Source organism: Corvus hawaiiensis, chromosome 1 (assembly GCF_020740725.1).
Source record: "Corvus hawaiiensis isolate bCorHaw1 chromosome 1, bCorHaw1.pri.cur, whole genome shotgun sequence".
Lineage (NCBI taxonomy): Eukaryota > Metazoa > Chordata > Aves > Passeriformes > Corvidae > Corvus > Corvus hawaiiensis.
In genome coordinates this window covers 8,706,921-8,724,940 of record NC_063213.1, presented here as the reverse complement: position 1 = coordinate 8,724,940, position 18,020 = coordinate 8,706,921, and the positions used below count along the sequence as shown (strand labels likewise).

The following is an 18,020-nucleotide window of genomic DNA, read 5'->3' as shown; positions in this document are numbered from 1 at the left end:
GTGAATCTCCCCAGTGCCCCTGTTCTGAGATTTTCCCCCTCACACTTGTGAGCACCAGGTTTGCTCAGCTCTGGTACTGCACCCTGCAGAAGCCAATCTCACCATCACTGCAGGAGGCAGCTCGGGCTGGCAGAGAGTGCCACGGAACCTCCATAGGTTTGGTGACACTAGGAAACAATGGGACAGAGGTAACAGCTAAAAAACTCCTATTCATATTTCAGTTTTAGGACTGGGGGGAAGTAATTCCAGAGACTCCAGGCTGAGGTTGCCTCTAAGCCAGCATCCATCAGACTCCTCCTACCAAAGGAAGAAGTTTCTACCTCCCACCTGTGGTTCAGGCTCCCCTTGGTGGTGGTAAATGACCTTGGTAAATGACCAAGCATTCCACCTGAAATCATCTTGACATGAATAATCTTGAAGAGATCAGTGTCTGCCCTTCTTCTTCCCCTCAGGAGGAAGTTCTAGACTGCAATGAGGTCTCCCTTCAGTCTTCTCCAGGCTGAACAGACCAAGTGACCTCAGCTGCTCCTCACAGGGCTTCTCCTCTACAACCTCCACCATCTCTGTAGCCTTCCTGTGATCACTCTCTCTGGATCCTTATATTGTGGTGCCTAAAACTGCCCCCAGCACTCAAGGTGAGGCCGCCCCAGCCCAGAGCAGAGCAGGACAATCCCCTCCATTGCCCGGCTGGCCATGCTGGGCCTGATGCCCCCAGGACACGCTTGGCCCTCCTGCCTGCCAGGGCACTGCTGGCTCACATTCAACTTGCCATCAACCAGGGCCCCCAGGTCCCTTTCCACAGCTGCTCTCCAGCCTCTCATTCCCCAGTCTGTCAGTACATCCAGGGTTGCCCCATCACAGGTGCAGAATCCTGCACTTGCCCTTTGTTAAACTTCATATGGTTGGTGATTGCCCAGCCCTCTGATTTGTCTGGGTCTCTGCAAGGCCTCTCTTCCCTCAAGGGAGTCAGCAATTCCTCCCAATTTAGTGTCCTTGGCAAACTTACTTAAGTTTCCCTTCCAGTCCTGCTTCCAAGTCGTTTATGAGGATGTTGAAGAGCACAGGGCTGAGGCTGGAGCCCTGTGGAAGCCCAGTAGTGACAGGTCACCAGCCTGGTGTAACCCCATTCACTGTAACCCTTTGTGCCGACCTGTGAGCCAGTCGCTCGCCCTTCACATGATGTGTTTATCCAGCTGTGTGCTGGACATTTTGTCCAGAAGGATCCTGGGAGAGACAGTATCCAAGGTTTTTACTGAAATCCAAAAGGATTACATAACTGTCTCATTAACATGTTTAATTAGATCTATTTATAGGACTAATAAAACTGAAAAGCTTTTAGATTCAGAAAACCTTCAAAAGTATTTGCAAAAGTGTGAAGTCAAAGTGCCCTATGTTTTTATGGCTAGCTGCTTGCAGCAGAAGCCTGGAGTACTGTGTTAAGGGGCATTAAATCTGATGTTGCTGGCAGAGCATCAACATTCCAATAACAAAAGAAGGTCTGGTGGGTCTGTTAAAGCTGGTATCAAAGATTCAGGCTGATATCCAAGTGCTGAGTCATTGAGTCAGAATAAATGCTGCTATCAAAGAATCTTAATTGTTTAAGAACTTTCAACTCTCCCTTGGGAACATGAGTAAAAGGTCTGGTCACTTCAGCTAACTTCAGCTGTTTCAAAGTTAAACATCCAGTTTAAGGCCATTGACTGTGAAGAGAGAGGAGGAGTGGGCACCTCCAGGGCACAGTTCATTCCACCCTCTTTGGAGATGTGCTTCAGTAAAGAAGGAACCGCCCACCCGAGCTCTGTCCCGGGGCTGCCTTTTCTCCACAAGTGTCTCGACAGCCACCTCACAGATGCCTTAAGTGAGATGAATTCAGGCCTAACTGGTAGCTATAACCTAATGATGGAAATAACGTGGCAGCATTCCAGGAGGTATTAGCAATTCACATAGTTCCCAGATTCTTTTTTTAAACCATGTTTTATGATTTATGGAGGTCAATTATATAAAGCCCATCAGAACACAAGAAATGCTTAAAAATGCTGCATTAGAGAGACATTAATATTAGTCCTCCTGAGGTGGTAATGGCTGTAGCCTTCCCGGCCTGCTGCTCTGCCCTGCTGCTTAATGCATCCAGTTTTCCTATTTACAGATTTACAGATTCTATTTTTGGTGTTAACAAAGAATATGAGCATATGTATCAAAGACTGTTCTCATGTCATCTAATTATAGTATTGTTGGCAAAGTAATTCTGGAAAGTGCCACTTAATTAAATGTAAGCATTAACTTTTTGCTGATAGCTTATCAGAAACAATTAGACTTGAAATATGGGCAATACACCTAGTGTTTAAAACTTTCAGTAGAAGCACTAAAGGCACAAAATAACCCATTTTCACTTGCATTCTCCAGTGTTTTCCTGCCGAGCAGAACCTCAATTTTCATTGGTACAGTGTGTCTTAGGTAATCTACAGGCTGCAGGTTTATCTGGACTCCTTTGTGAGCAAAAGCCTGAGCCAAGTGGGTGCTTTTGAAAGTGGTTAAACTGCTTCAGGATAGTTGATGTTTTTGCCAATTCCCCTGGAAATATCATATGTATTCTGCTGATTATTTTGGGTCTTCACACAACAACCCAGGAACTATTGGGGGCAGTCAGATGATCTCACAGCTTATGCCAAGTGCTTATCCTTTGCAAGGACAGCTTGATCAGCATTTATATTCATTAACTTGATCAGGGGTACGCTTTTCTGTCCATGTGACAATGCCAAGTATTAGTTAATTCTATGTCATTTTTCATCAATAGCCAGATAGATCTACCAGATAATTATAACTAAAATATCTCTGCAGAACTTTGAGCTCTGCTGCTGTTTGCCTGAAAGAGGGGAAAAAGAAAAACAGAGCTGTAAGGAAAACGATTATTCTCAAGTAAAGAGACAAGGGCTAGAAGGAAACAATTCCTTCAGAAGGTTTGTTTGACAACATACAGCAAAACTACATAGCAACTGAGGAGAGATGCTTTTCCCAGGTCTAACATTTGGGCAAGCAGCAGTAGCAGGAGGTTCTGAAATAACACCATCTGGTGAATGCTTGTTTCTTTCTTCAGCAGTCAAGAACTATGTGTAACTATAAACAAAGAATAAAATAGAAATAATGCAAAACTACTTTCAGTTAAATGTTGCACAGAATGAACAAACAGCTGCTCTGGGAATGCAGAAAAGAATGATGTTAAATATAGTAGGAAATTTGAGCATGCTGCTCCTATAAATACATGAACCAACTCTGCAAACAGAATGTATGATTCTGCAGAGCTGTGGACAGGGAAACTTATAAAAGTCTTAAATCCAACCCTACCTGGTAAGTGCCACTGATTAACAACCACAGGATCTGACAAGGAAGAGATTCAGTGTTACCTGCTTGGTCCCCAGTCATGTCAAAGTCCACAAAAGGTATTTTGAAGATGCTGCTGGGTTCACTAACAAGCAGGGCAGAAGGCTGTGTCATATGAGGAAAGGCTGAGAGCTGAAGTTGTTCAGCCTGGAGAAGCCTCAGAATCTTTAGTATTGCCCAGTGACAGGAAAAGAGGCAATGGGCACAAACTGGAATACAAGAAATGTGTTTAAACCTGATCAAAAATGTTTTATTGTGAAGTTAATTGAAGACTGAAAACAGGTTGCCCAGAGAACCTGTGGATTCTCCATTCAAGAAGACATTCAGAACTCAACAGGTGAAGGTCTTGAGCAACCTGCTGTAGGTGACCCTGCTTTGAGCTGGGGGTTGGAGTAGGTGATCTCCAGACATTCCTCCTGACTCCAGCCATTGTGTTCTCTGTAATGGATTAATTTGGTGTAACTTCATCATCACTTTTTGCCTTGTGTTGTCTCTCTACACACAAGAGAAATTTAATGCCCTTTCCAGACTACTAGATACATACTGAAAAACAGGCCAGATATCTGGGCATTTGTGTTTTTATTAATGTTACAAATTATGAAATGCCCTACAAGAGGAGTTTTCTGTAATTTTACATTTACTACGTTTTTAGTAGCAGGTAAGCTGAAGCATATGTGCTCTAAGTATTCAAAAACAAATATGAACAATACTAACTTTATAAATACTAAAGTGGATCTAAAAGTCTATTTAGCAATGACAATAATAAATAAGCAAAGGGAAGCAGATAAGCCTAATTATCAAAGGAGATAAAAATTAAATTGCACCTTCAAAGGGGCCCACATGTGCTAAAATTCCAGAAGCTGAAAGAGACATTTTTGTATGTGTTTGCAGACAGAGTAGCATTCTTCACTATGAATCACAGCTTCTCAGACTTTGGCAGTTTTATTTTTTCCAAAGATTCTGAAGAAGTTTTTACAAAGCAGAGCAAGTGCACTGTTTGAAAGACACCCTTAAACAAAGGGAAAACTCACAGCTGCACCTTCCTTGGCAGAGTGGGAAATCACAGCTCGAAAGCTGAAGATATGAACCATCCCAAAGCAGTAGAACCATAGATAGGAATGTTTAGGTTGGAAAAGACCTTAGTGGTGATTGAGTCCAACCATTAACCCAGCACTGCCCAGCCCACCAGAGCCATGTCCCTCAGTGCCACATCTCCAGGGATTTTAAATCCCTCCAGAGATAGTGACCCCACCACTGGCATGGGCAGCCAGTTCCAACAGTACTAACTTCAAGACCAACAAGCAGTTAATATTAGATTCTTTTAGAACCTAGTCAGTACTATCAATCTTAAACAAGAGACTGCCCAATTTGCTGCAAAAAATGAAAGAGTGTTTCTGCAGAGTTTCAAGAAAACTCAAATTATTTTATTCACAAAAGCATAAGTCAATAAAAATATAGATATCCTGATCAGTTTTACAGACCATGTTCATTTCTTCTCTCCTTCACTGACAGGCAAAAGCATCATAAAAAAAAGTAACAAGCATTTACATCACAAACCATTATTATCACAGATTCATGTATATGAGCAAATATTACAGGTCCAACAAAACATTCCTCTTTTTTTTTCTTTTTTCTGTGCTGTACTATTTTTAGTAAGTATTTCTTAGGTGATAAGAGTATGTGCTGTCTCACTGGCATTTAACTAATAGATTTTGGTAGAAACTGAAATGTATGAGCTCACTGCACTCAAAAGTGTTTTCTCTGAATTCCAAACCCCTTTATAGGATTAAATTAGGTATGTTTGTGCTATATTACTCAAGTGATGCCAAAAAAATGTCAACATTTCTACTAATAGCATCAGGAAGCTCTTTTATATTATTATCATGGAGCACCTCCCCAAAAAATACCTGAAGATATCCTCCTTATTCAAATCAAACTTCTGTCAGCTCAGTGTTTACACATGAAACTGGAGGAAAATCCTTCATCTTCTGCAGATACATAAATGTTCCCTAGAAATCAGTTTTGTGGGATTTATACAAGTCTAGCTTTCAGGACCATGACAGAAGACAACAGAGATAAAGGACAAGGCTCATTACTCCTGGTTTGGTTTGCTGTGCTTTATTTTTTTTAATCCACGTAATAGGACTAAGCCCCCATCTGGAAAGAAACCTCATTGAAATAAAGAGACCAAGTGCTAATTTTATGTCTTTATTCAACTTTTAACGCCTTTGAACTTTGTAGAGATGAAAAATTTGTGAACTCTTCCATCATATAGACCTTGACAAAACTGTTTTTAGAACAGGTTACAAAATTACAAACCCAAACTTACTTGAAAACAAAATCCAATCAGAAAATGCTTGCTTTTTCAAAAAGCAAGTACTGAACTAGGAGGATGAAACACTGTAGTACAGAAACTTACTTTAAGGAAGGGCTGTCTTGTACAGAAACCAACCCCAAACTCATAATTATTACTGCTGTAGTTATGATGATCAAATCTACAATGGTATTTCAGGTTGCTTGCATGCAGAGTGCTCTTGCCTCTGCCTACCTAAATTCTGGGAGCATCACAACAGGGAGACAGTTCACTCTTCTTTTAAAATCCACAAAATCCAGTTTCATACAGAAACAATTCTTGCTACATAAGTGCTACAAGAGATCATTTCGACTCCCCAGCTCCTCAGGACATGCCTATGTTACCTCTCACACCTTTATCTCCCGTTCCTTAAAGTATCCAGCAATAGATCATTGAAAAGCAGGAACTCATGCTTCGTCCTGCCTCTCTGAAAACAGCTGGCAGAGCTGGAAGCACTGGTTGCCAAAGAAAAGCCCCACTCTCCTCTCACTGCAGTCTGGATTCTGAAGGTGGTGAAGCTGCACAGAGCTCCAGCCTGCACACAGTGAAATGTGGGCTACAACTGCTCTGATGCCCTGCCTGTGCCAGAGTGTCACACCTCATGTACAGGACACACAAACAAGAGCACCGAGTGCTGCACACTGAAGAAATAAAACATCAGAGTATTTTCAGCAAACTCAAGTTCTCTCCTGACGGTTTCTGCAGTTCGGTGATTCCTGCAATTACAGCTCTGTGCAAGTCACCCTTCCCCCAGCCCTGTGGCACCTGCTGCTTTCCTGGCCACAGACAGCACTAGTGGGCACTGGTTCCTTTTCAAAAGCACAAAGTGGACATTACCAGTCACCAGTACTTGGCATGACTCCAACACAATCTTCGAAATACAAATATTTAATAGAAAAATTTAATTTAATTTTACAAAATACAGATACAACACTACCCAATGTAGCAAAATAATGGAATTGAAAAATAATCTCAAAATATTTAAAGCATTAGGTTCTAAAATAAATAATGCCATCTAAAAGAAGTGTTCAGGTTTTGCAATTAGGGGGAGGCAGTTTCACTATTACCGATCTCTTTTTCAACTTTTTTACAAGTTCCATAATTTATGTAGAAAAATATACAAAAAAGAATTTGGGATAAAGAATAGGTTGGGTATGTAACATTTAACATAAATAAAAAGCCTAAAGCAAAACCAAAAAGAAAACCAATCATTTTATTTCTGTACATCAAGACTACAAATAGTATTTTAACACTTCATTTATTACCCAAATTAAGAAATTATACATTTTTATATGGTTACTAGTAAACATCTTAAAACCACTCAGTTCCCCCACATTTAAAAGGATATTGCTGGTTACTGCTTATTAAATAGGAAATCCAGCAGAGTTTCCAGTAACAGCAAAATATTTTTTTGCATAAGAGATGAATACAAACTTGATTGTAATTTTCAATGATTTAAAATATAAAAGCAAAGTTCAGAGGGATGGACTTACGAATCTTACAGTCTGAACTGTAATTCCTTTTTTAAACTCACTGCAGTTTGCATACGAAACCCTACAATGTGCCTACTACTAGAGGATCAGCTCCTTCCATATGAAAGCAATTTTTTCTCTAGATATCAAATTATATTAAGCAGCATATTCCCACTTACTGTTCTCAGCAGAAATACTGCAGGGAAATGGATATAAAAGCTGCTTAATCACCAAAAAAAGTTAATTTGATTAGTGTCTACGGCACAGATATGGTATTTAAGATGGAAAGAAATGATAGGGAAAAGGAATGTGACCACCACAGGCTTCAAATATAAAAGATAAAGCCTGATAACTTTGGTTCAAATAATTTTAATAATTATTACAGATATATTTTTCCAAAGTGATGATTTCTCTATGTACTGTGTATGCAATAGGAGACTGATTCATTTAAAATCAACCAACCAACCTGGCACAAAAGACAGAAACAGAACAGAAAAAAACCTGGAAAGTCACATCCATTCAGAACAGTGTCCACGTGATAAGGATGCAGCAAAGGTTGAACTTAAAATAATGCAAATTCTATTTCTTCGAGGTGTTTCAGAAAGCACAAATGCAATATTACACCCATTTTATCTCAGTGCCTACCATCTTGAGGGAAGGTAGTATAAAACAAAATCAGTTCAAAAACAGAATCATAGACTATGCTGAGTTGGAAGGGATCGATCAGGATCATCCAGTCCAACTCCTGGTCCTGCACAGGACACCCCAAGAGTCACAACAAGTGCCGGAGAGCATTGTCCAAATGCTCCTTGAGCTCTGTCAGCCTTGGGGCTGTGACCACTTCCCTGGAGAGCCTGTTCCAGTGCCCAACCACCCTCTGGGTGAGAAGCCATTTCGTGATACCTAACCTAAACCTTCCCCAATCCAGTGCACCATGCTGGTTTCTCAGGGCCTGTCACTGGTCACCAGAGATCAGTGCCTGCCTTTCCTCTTCCCCTCATAAGGAGCTGTAACTGCAACGGGTCTCCTCTTCTCCAGGCTGAACAGACCAAATGACCTCAGACTCTCCTCACACGGCTTCCCCTCCAGGCCCTTCACCACCCTCATGGCCTCCTCCGGATGCTCTCTAATGGCTTCATGTCTTCTTTATATTCTGACACCCAAAGCTGCCCCGAGGACTTCAGGTGAGGCCGCCCCAGCCCAGAGCAGAGCAGGACAATCCCCTCCATTGCCCGGCTGGCCATGCTGGGCCTGATGCCCCCAGGACACGCTTGGCCCTCCTGCCTGCCAGGGCGCTGCTGGCTCACATTCAACTTGCCACCAACCAGGGCCCCCAGGTCCCTTTCCACAGCTGCTCTCCAGCCTTTCGTTCCCCAGTCTGTACACACATCCAGGGCTGCCCCATCCCAGGGGCAGAATCCTGCACTTCCCCTGGTTGAACTTCATATGGTTGGTGATTGCCCATCTCTCTATGATGATAGAGTAAACAACTCTACAGCGTAAGTTGTTAGGTTGTCAGTAATGAGCATTTTCATCCTCTGAGTTCTGGGATATCTGCAAACATCTGCTTGCCTTCCATCTAAAAGACTAATTACAGGATGTTAGCCCTGTCTCATCCCAATGCACCGTAGAGTACACAACTTTATTGCCAGTTTGCAAAATTATTTATGTTTGAACAGCACAAAGCCAAAGCTTCATCTTTGGTTAATTTCACTGAGATGTCACTGTTCTTTAAATGTGCTCTTTCTTCACATAAACACAGAAATCAGCCACGCTGCACACAGCATTCATTGTTTTGAGTCATAAAGCAATGTCAATGCAATATTCAGTAATGAAAGCTAACTAAGAAATCATGTTTAGAAATGAAACCTATCCGAGGGCATTTGGTAAAACACAAGAACTGCAGAAATGTAGACAGAACTCCCTTAAAACTGCTTGGGTATGGGTGCTGCTTATAGAGTAGGCACTGGTTCGTTCCTCTGCAGATCATCCAAATCAGCATCAGTTGGGCTCAGCTGAGTTCAAATCCAGCAGCACATTCAATGGCATAGAGGAGCTTGCTTCGCATCAGATTCTCGTCGTAGAACTCGGGAAGCTTCAGCAAGTTCATGCAGGTACTGGCAGTAGGCAGCCTGTCTAAATCAGATCCTCCATTGTGAATGCAAAATGCAGGATATAACTCCTGGAAAATGCAACCGAAACAAAAAAACAACCACGTATCAAAAAAAGGTATACAAGCCAAAATCTACCCTGTAGCAGCTGGCATACATTTCTATGAAGTAAACCACTAGATGAAAACCTGTCACAATGACACTCAAATGGCTTTTCTTTCATTCCTCATAGCACCAAAACCACTCTTGAATTGCATAGTGTCTCCCTCTGCCTTGTCCCAACAAGATCCACTAATTTGCAACACACAAAGCAATTTATGTGATTCTAAGGAAAATACAATGATTTGTTATTGTTCATACAGTCTAGCGTACAAATTTACAATGCTACAAAAACATACAATCAATGTGCATAGTGAGTCTGTAATGACATAGACTTGTCACACCCTGATTATTCTTCTGATGTGTTAACTACTGATCTGAAGGACACACTTTAAAGACATTTTGTATGCAATGTTTAATTTTTTAAAAAGTATCCCATTTATCTTCTTCCAAGAAAGAGTATAGCGGAAAATATATTTATTTGTTACCTCCAAAGCACCGCTTTTGCTGGCAAGAAAGTATTCATTTATCAAATGATTGCCTGAGGTTAAAAAGTTCTGATTTTAGAAACTGGAAAAAAATTCCAGTTCCAAAGGCAAAAGGTCAGTGAGATTCTAAGCTAAATTATTGTTCAAATGGAGGCCTTAAAAGTATTTCACGGCTAAAATGTTGCATTTTTAGTGTTCCTTTCAAAATGTTAATTGAATTCCCCTACTCTAGCTTTAAAAATGGAATTCTAAATTGAAATGCCATGCCAAGGGCACCATTTGTTGCATAATTAAATACTGTACAGCGGGAAACTGCAATGGTTTGGAAGGGAAAAGTATCATCGATTTATTATGTGACCTGATTGGAACTTAACAATTTTCAACCACACTTTAATGATTTTTTTTTTTTGTCTGTAACAATCACATTTATTAAACTTATTAAACTTTAATTAGCTTTAGTAAGTGTTATTCTGAACCTGACTCTGGCAATGAAAGTTTAGAATTTTTAAATGATGCAAAGCTAGACTGTGTTATTTATGAACTGCGATCATCAAGGTATTTCCTAATCTTAAATCAACGTGCACCAACTTGAAGAAAACATGCTGGTCCCACAATATAAAGCCTACACAGAAAATTTCAGAGTGAGAACCAGAAACTGTGTTTCTCTCAGAAAAATACACACACGCTAAAACTGCAAACACATTTTGAAGATGGTTTGTGCTCATGTCTCACATCAACAAAAAAATGTTCCCACAGTTACTTAGCTGGTAATACTCAGCACTCCCGTGGCTTCACAGTCTGCACCTTCAAAGCTCCAAACACCACACTGTCATGGGCAATGAAGGCATTCCTGATGATGACAATACCAGTCACACACTGCCCTTTCTGGCAGACACTTCCTGGCAAGCCCGTGGTTTGGAGGTAAATCCCTGGAAACAGGTCCTGCTGCAGCCGCCCTGCGGTACTGCCCAGCAGAGCAGCTCTAACACCCTTTCAGCTACTTCCTCTGCCAACACTGCTGCATGTGGCTGAGCATGCAAGCCCCTTGTTCAGTGAATTCATCTTTTAACTTACTGCTTTCATGCCGAAAATTTGGTGCCTAATTTGCTTCCATTTTTTCCTAGCCACATATGTTACAGTCAGTTTGTGGCCCATCTCCCAAGAGAATGCACAAACTTCAGCTTTCCACATTTAGCTTCTTTCAAATGTGTCACTGTCAGCCTTAATATCTTTAGACTTTCGATTCACTTCCTCCATCTCTTCAAATGTCACACTGGCTACCTCAAAGCTGGGTACCTACATCTGCACTTCCTCCCCTCCCCTTGTAATTAAAAGAGGATGACAACAAATGGGAACTTCTGCTTAAATGGTTTCCCCAGTTGTTTCCCAATTCTCCCTTCCTCACGTGACTGACGTGCACTGTTTTATCTTGGTCTCATCCCAGAGTTTTCCAATTGCTCTTCCTGCTGTCCTGTAAAATCCCATTCATTGCTAGAATACTGTACAGTGATAATCACACGGACCTGGGGAGTTTAGGAGAAATGCCTGCAGACTTTTAAATAAGGAATCACATAAATCAATCAACAAATACCCTAGACAGGATTCATGTGTTTCAAAAGCCATCTCCACTGTCTCCGTATCAAATCTATGGAGAGTCTTTAGTGTTAAAGGGGATCTACTTAGCATGTTTTTGGGAGTCTAAGAAATGACTCATTTCATCCTGAAGTTGACACAGGGAACAGTCAGACCAGTTACCAACTGAAAGTGCCAGTTCCAATCCCGGGTGTCTATAAAAGGAGTGTAACTGAGCTACAGATTACAGATGTTGAAGATGAAGGATGTTGCCTATCCACATGGCAACACCACTCCACAGCACTCAGTGTTCCCACATTTTAGGGGAAATGACATGATGTCTGGTTCTTAGCCAAAATTTTGCAGTCCAGTGAAATTCATGGGTAGAATATCCCCACAACTTAGGTTCAAAATGTCTTCACCTTGCCTTGGTCTCTCTTTAGTTTCATTAGCAGTACAGAAAATTTTTCTTCATACTTAAGCTTCCCTGTAAATAGCAATCTGGAGACAGCAACTAAATATTTTGCTACTAAGGGTAATGAGCTGTGACCTATAAGCAGATAAATGGGAATTAGAAAAGAAGACAATGTATGTCCTGCTTCAAATGGTTAATTTAAGAGGATCAAATTTAATAGCTGCTTTTATATCCTAAATTCTCTTTTGCCTGACTTAGAAGGCACTATGCTTAACTCAATGTTTTGCTTCAAACTGGTAGCAATTCTGCTTCGGCACAGTAACATGAAATGGCAGCAAGGACCTTCCATCACATGCAGCAAGTGCTCTAATCAATGGGTCTGTAAGCTTATCAAATTTCGCAGTTAAAATGGAAAGCAGCAGAACACTTCATTACATATTTTAAAACTGTACTTATTATACATGCAAATGCAAACATTGAAGCTATTTCTGTAGTCACGGATGAGTATTCTCAAATTGTAGATTCCTAGACAAGAAAAACTTGGATCAACATCTGCAGCATTTCTAAAAGCTTGCCAGGACGCCAGAAGACATACCTTAAACCCCAGAAGAGGTGGTCGAGAGCAGCTCGTTACAAATTTGAGTAGTTTACGTTTCTCTTCATCAGTGAAGCTTTCTACAACTCTCCAGAATATTTTAATTACAGGATGGTCTGCTGTGTAGCCACCTACAATGAGATTTAAATGATTTACAGCTAGAATATTTTTATGTAAGAAATAAATTCTTCAGAAAACCTAGCATCAATCTTGAAAAGTCTGGGGAAAATATTATAACCAGCAGGCTTGTATTGCTAACTCCCAGTACCTACAAGTCTCTGATCCCTGCAATTTCAGTTTCATTGCTTACCTATGGCTACTATATCCCTCAGCTTCTTAAATGCAGTTTTCTTCACTGAATCGAATTTTAAATTAATTTTATTTAGTTTAGCATTTAGCTAGTAACTTCGGATTATTGCCTTTTCACTCCAAGAACGCACAAAATCTGCAAGACCCAGGATGTTACTGAATGAATCCACTTACCCTGAAGTAAGCCCAGATGTGAACTGATGACTTGGTAGCTACATTTTGATTACATTCATGATAAATGCAGGGAAAAAATTCTTACAAGCTAAAACTATGATCTTTCTCTTCAGACTGCCTGAGAAATAGTACGTATCTGAATGTGGTGGTACAAACTGCTATCCCCAAAGTCATCTGCAGACTTGTTTTCAGATCAACCAGACACAGTCATCAACTAACTTAATTTAGAAAAGAAACACCCTTGAATCATCTGGCTATAAACTTGCATTTAAGTGTGTGAATAAAATAAACTGTATATCTCAGTTTCCCAGCATTTATAAAACTGTGTTGGAATTTTAGTCAATGTTCTGAAATTTAGTCCCATCTACCAAATTTGGCCAAAAGTAACAAGAATTGCCCTGCAACTTTTTCTTAAAAGGCAAGATAAAAAGCAAGTTCATTTATTCCCAAGTCAGTTATAATAGATTTTTTTACTTAAGCAAAATATGCTTACCTGAATAGTTTGTGAAAGATTTAAGGTCATCCAAACTAATAGGAACTTGTGCACCAGAAGTCAGAACCTAATGGCAAAGGAAATGAGACCATTACATTACAGGCAAAAATCAGCAATTATTTCTGTTTAGAGCCATTGTTTTCTGCAGCTTTAAGGAGAAGTACCTGTATTTCCTGCTGATCAAACATTCGAAGCCACTCGAGGTTCACCACGTTGGCCAGCCCCTGACGGAAAGCCAGGCAGTGCTGCCGGATCTGTTTGTTCAGCCTGTAGTCGGCCACCAGATGGATGTACGCAATCCGGTTAGCGCTGGTGACGGGAATGTCCTTTCCACCGGGCTTCAGCTCAACCACCTACAAACATAGCAATTCCCATCACCCTGATAAACTGCACTGCTCTGCTCCAACCGTGACATGGGGCTGCAAAACATTCTAGGAAGTGATGTATCCATTTGAAGTTGACTAGAATACACTCAGAATATTCACCCCAAACTAAGATAGAAGATTACGAGGAGTTACAAAGATAGGTGTTTTTTCTGGTTATGTGTAAGAGCACATTCTGTGCACCCAGAGCTCCAGCTGCCAATGCAGCTCATCACACAGTCCCATGGGTTATCACCAGAAAGCAGACTCAGCACAGTCAGAGCTCTCTTATAGGAGCCGTCTGTAACACCAAATTCACCAACGTAAGTCAGACAAGAACTGAGGTGAAAATACCTTCCTCGGCAAGCTTGCCCCAGCTTCACTGCTAAGTACCCTGGAAGAGAGAGTAGCCTGTAAAAGCACAGAGCTCACACAGAACACTCTCCCTGCAGCTGGATTAGGGAAGCTGTGCTTACCTGGATGGGCTCTTCCCTAATAACTGTCTGCGGCTGGTGAATTCTGCAGGGTCACATTATGGTAAAAGCAACATCCACTGAGTCAAAATTCAGAGTATGACACAAGCCTGATTTGCAGAATGCTCAGCATTCACAATTCATACTGTTGAAAATGTACTGTTGTATACGCTCAGTACATTCAACGAAAGTAAAAAAACCAACCAAACAAATCAAGCCTAAGGGTTGTTTTTCTACTGGGAAGCTCAACTTTTGTCCTTCAGGTACACCAAGGTACCTCATTGTGGAAGAATTTTTAAAGAAAAACCCCAAAACTAAAGATACTGTAATTGCATTAAGAAATAAACAAGGATCAAAGATAGTTGTTACTAAAACAGGAGAGGCCTTCATATATTCTACTCTTTACTACATGAGGTTAATTTTGTTAAGCAGCAACCCAACTGGAAGGTATTACTAGAGTACTTCAGAGAAGAATTAAAAAAACCTGAAAAGCTGAGATACTGTCACCTTCCAGAACTCTTCAGAACTCTTGTTTCTTTTTTTCTTCCTACACTCAGGAGTCACCAATTTCTTCATTTAAACCAACTGTGCACTTCAGTATGTAGTAATGATGACATCTTTAGAGCACAGAGAATTAAACACATTAATAGTTTCTTTTCTAACATGCTGCCTAATAATGTGAGCTGTTCTTGTACTAAGCAAAATGTGCAAAATGGTATGATTAAAAATTCACAGTGCTTTTGAGCATTCAGAGTTTTTCTTGATTCATATTCTTTAAGGCAAAAGAAACCATTAAGATCTATGAATTCTGACCTCTCAGACAACACAGGCCAGAGGATTCTGTCTAGAGATTCCTGTATTTAACTCAATAAATCCACAGATGAGTTAGTGCACATTTTTCAGAGATATGCAATCCTGTGATGGAGTATCTAGCACTTTGATAAGCTACCACAACCTGAATTACAATAGGTGTTATTATAAGTCTTCCTTCCCATTTTAATGTTTCAGCTCCAAGTTTCTGGCTTTTGTTAGCGCCTACAGTAAAAAAACTCATCAATACTCCATGTCTGTATGCAGGTACTGATTATGCTTACACCCTACTCCTGCAAGAATTAAGCAAGAGGAAGGTGTCAGTGTAGGTGACACCATTTCACACCCTGTACACATTATCGTGCTCCCTTTGGGCAAGGCCCCTTCAACAAGAACCAGGGTTACAAGACCCAGGAGGGCTCTCTCTGAGATCACCCATCTCAGAGCCTGGCATGGGACACAGCCAAGGGCCATTTCCAGAGGGTACATGACTGTGCCTGGGGCCACTGACTGCCCTAAGGGTGAGGGTATTTTTACTGGTGAAGTCCACAAGGAGTATTAATAGAAGTAAGGGACATGTTCCATACCACAGTGGAAACAGCTGATGAGAAGGGGCCCCTGCACTGCTAAGCTCTCTCCTCTGTGTTTCATCCCACTGCAGTAATTTTACTACTGTCGCTGGAAAGTTAATCATCAGATTAATCCAATTATTGACAAGAAATGTTCTCATTTTCACTTCAAATTCAATCGGTAAAGTTTGTTCATACCCACTGTCCTTATTTCAATGTTGAAGAGCTTAAACAACTCTTTCCTTCCTCTTCAAATATATCCATGATCTATTACTTATGGGCAGCAACTTCATTAATCTTCCCAGAGACTTTTACATGGAACTAAAGACAGGGTTTTTTTATTTCCTCCTATAAAATACCTTTTACAAAGCCTAACAAGATCAGAAAGCTTTCTCTTACTTCTTAAATTCTTGTCCTCTGTAGCTTTACAAGATCAGAGCAACCAGTGATGTTGCACACGAACAGATCAGTGTTGTGACCTCAATATTACTAATATTTTACTACCTTACAAACTTTCTCTACTTGTTTGCAGAACTGCAGAATTCCGTGAGGTTTTGATACCATTTAATATAATCCCTCTCTCTGAGGTATGGACACACTGAATTAGGCCATATTAAAGCATATTTGTATTACCTAACTCATCAAGCATCTCTTAACAATATGGACACCAGCAACACCCTAATAGATATCCCTCTATGTGCACACAGTAATTTCTGTAAGCTCAGTATTTACACTAAAACATGCTTGAACTGATCTCCTTCCTAAAATAGCCAAGGGAAACTACTGGCAGGGTGTTCTACAAAACTGCTGGATTTAAGATCATCCCAGCACTAGGTGAAATAAAACGTCTGACCTTCCCTGTAGGCCAGAAAACAGAAATCAGAACACAGATTAATTTACACTTGCATTGTAATAGCACTGGCTCCACAGTGCTCGAGGGATGTCAGGAAAGCTGTATTCATTCTACAATAAAAAGCTATTCTCTCCCCATAAAGTTCTTCCTGCAAAACAAAGGAAAAAAGGTGTTGTTCTCTTCCTGACCACTATTTTTAGAAAACAGGACAAAGTTATTTTGGTTTTAAATCCTATTATTCCTTTTATTTTTACATTTTTAAGTAGCAAATCTTGATTTCTGATCCAGCAATGTTTCTGTAGCTTCCCTTCCTCCCCAGAGCCCTGCATTGCCATAGCTAGGGTAGAGCATTCTGTTAACTGCATTTCCTGGGGTTTTCTAGAAACCTAACTATCCCTTTTCGGAGTTTGTCAGTGTGAGGTTAATTTTACCATTGTTTTGTCAAAGTATCATCCAACACCAAAACAAAAGGGATAACAGAGCACAAATAATAAATATATTATGACAAAAAGGCTAAGAAGGATGTAAAACAGGAGACAGAAAACAGTAACACTTGGTAAGCACAAAACTAAAGTAAAGGTAGATGCAGGCCACTTTTCAGTCATTCAATGTTTCATGGCATTAAAGGAACTATTCTAGAATTCCCATTTAATTCTAAAAAGTCAGGAATTATTGTTCAAGAGTTCCTTTTCAAAAAAAGGAAACATAGCACAACTTAATACACCTTAAACACTTCATAAGCTTCATTTTTACTTTTGTCCATCCAGTTTTGGCCACTAGATGGGGCAAGACAATAACCCAGGTAACCCGGGACAGGCCACACTACAGCCCTCCCTGTGTCATCACCTCAGCTTCTATTTTGTAGATCTAAGTTGAAACAAACAAACAAAAAGCATTTTAACTTGGTTCTTAATCAAAATCGCATGTACTAAAAGGCAATCAAACCATAGATGTAATTTAAATAAGTACTCAGATCATTCAGACAAATTTGATTCCCTACTCACAAAGTGCATCTTCAAAATGAAGGGGAAATACCAAAACGGGACAGAGAAGTCCCGTATGAAGACATAAGACATGTATCTCTTCACAGAACCACAGAACCTCCAGCACAATTTCACAAAGCTCTTATAGATATCCAAGAACTCCTACAAGATGAAAATCTTTTCTCTTGGGCTCTGATCACTTTTGGTCACATCACCTCTACAGTTTTTCCCCATTTTGAAAATAAGTCGATGAAGTTTTTTTTCCTTTCTTTCCCTGTCACCTGCCTTCCAGATGTTCAGGCAGGAGTTCAAGTAGGAGGTTGCATATGAATGCCTAAGAATGCATTTTCTGTAACTGTTATGAGTCTGCCTGAGAAGGCTCAGCCTCAGCTTAACTACTTAGCTGCTGAAAAACCTCTAAAATCATTCATCTAAGCCACTGTAACCCAGTAAAGAGGTTGTCAAGATGGAAACTTTCAGAACTATTTTTAAGGCTTTAAAATTTTCCCCC

At 40.4% G+C, this 18,020-nt stretch overlaps 1 protein-coding gene across 1 annotated transcript in view; it reads right to left on the bottom strand.

The window, feature by feature from the left end:
• Window positions 1-8,348: 8,348 nt before the first annotated feature.
• UBE3C (ubiquitin protein ligase E3C) overlaps window positions 8,349-18,020 on the bottom strand; it is a 69,932-nt gene continuing 60,260 nt past the window's right edge. The window contains exons 20-23 of the mRNA XM_048326484.1: window positions 13,624-13,812; window positions 13,460-13,526; window positions 12,484-12,614; window positions 8,349-9,385 (exon numbers count right to left, since the gene is read on the bottom strand). Of these exons, the coding sequence (XP_048182441.1) occupies window positions 9,215-9,385; window positions 12,484-12,614; window positions 13,460-13,526; window positions 13,624-13,812 (558 nt within the window). The 3' untranslated portion in view covers window positions 8,349-9,214. The remainder of the gene's footprint in view (window positions 9,386-12,483; window positions 12,615-13,459; window positions 13,527-13,623; window positions 13,813-18,020) is intronic.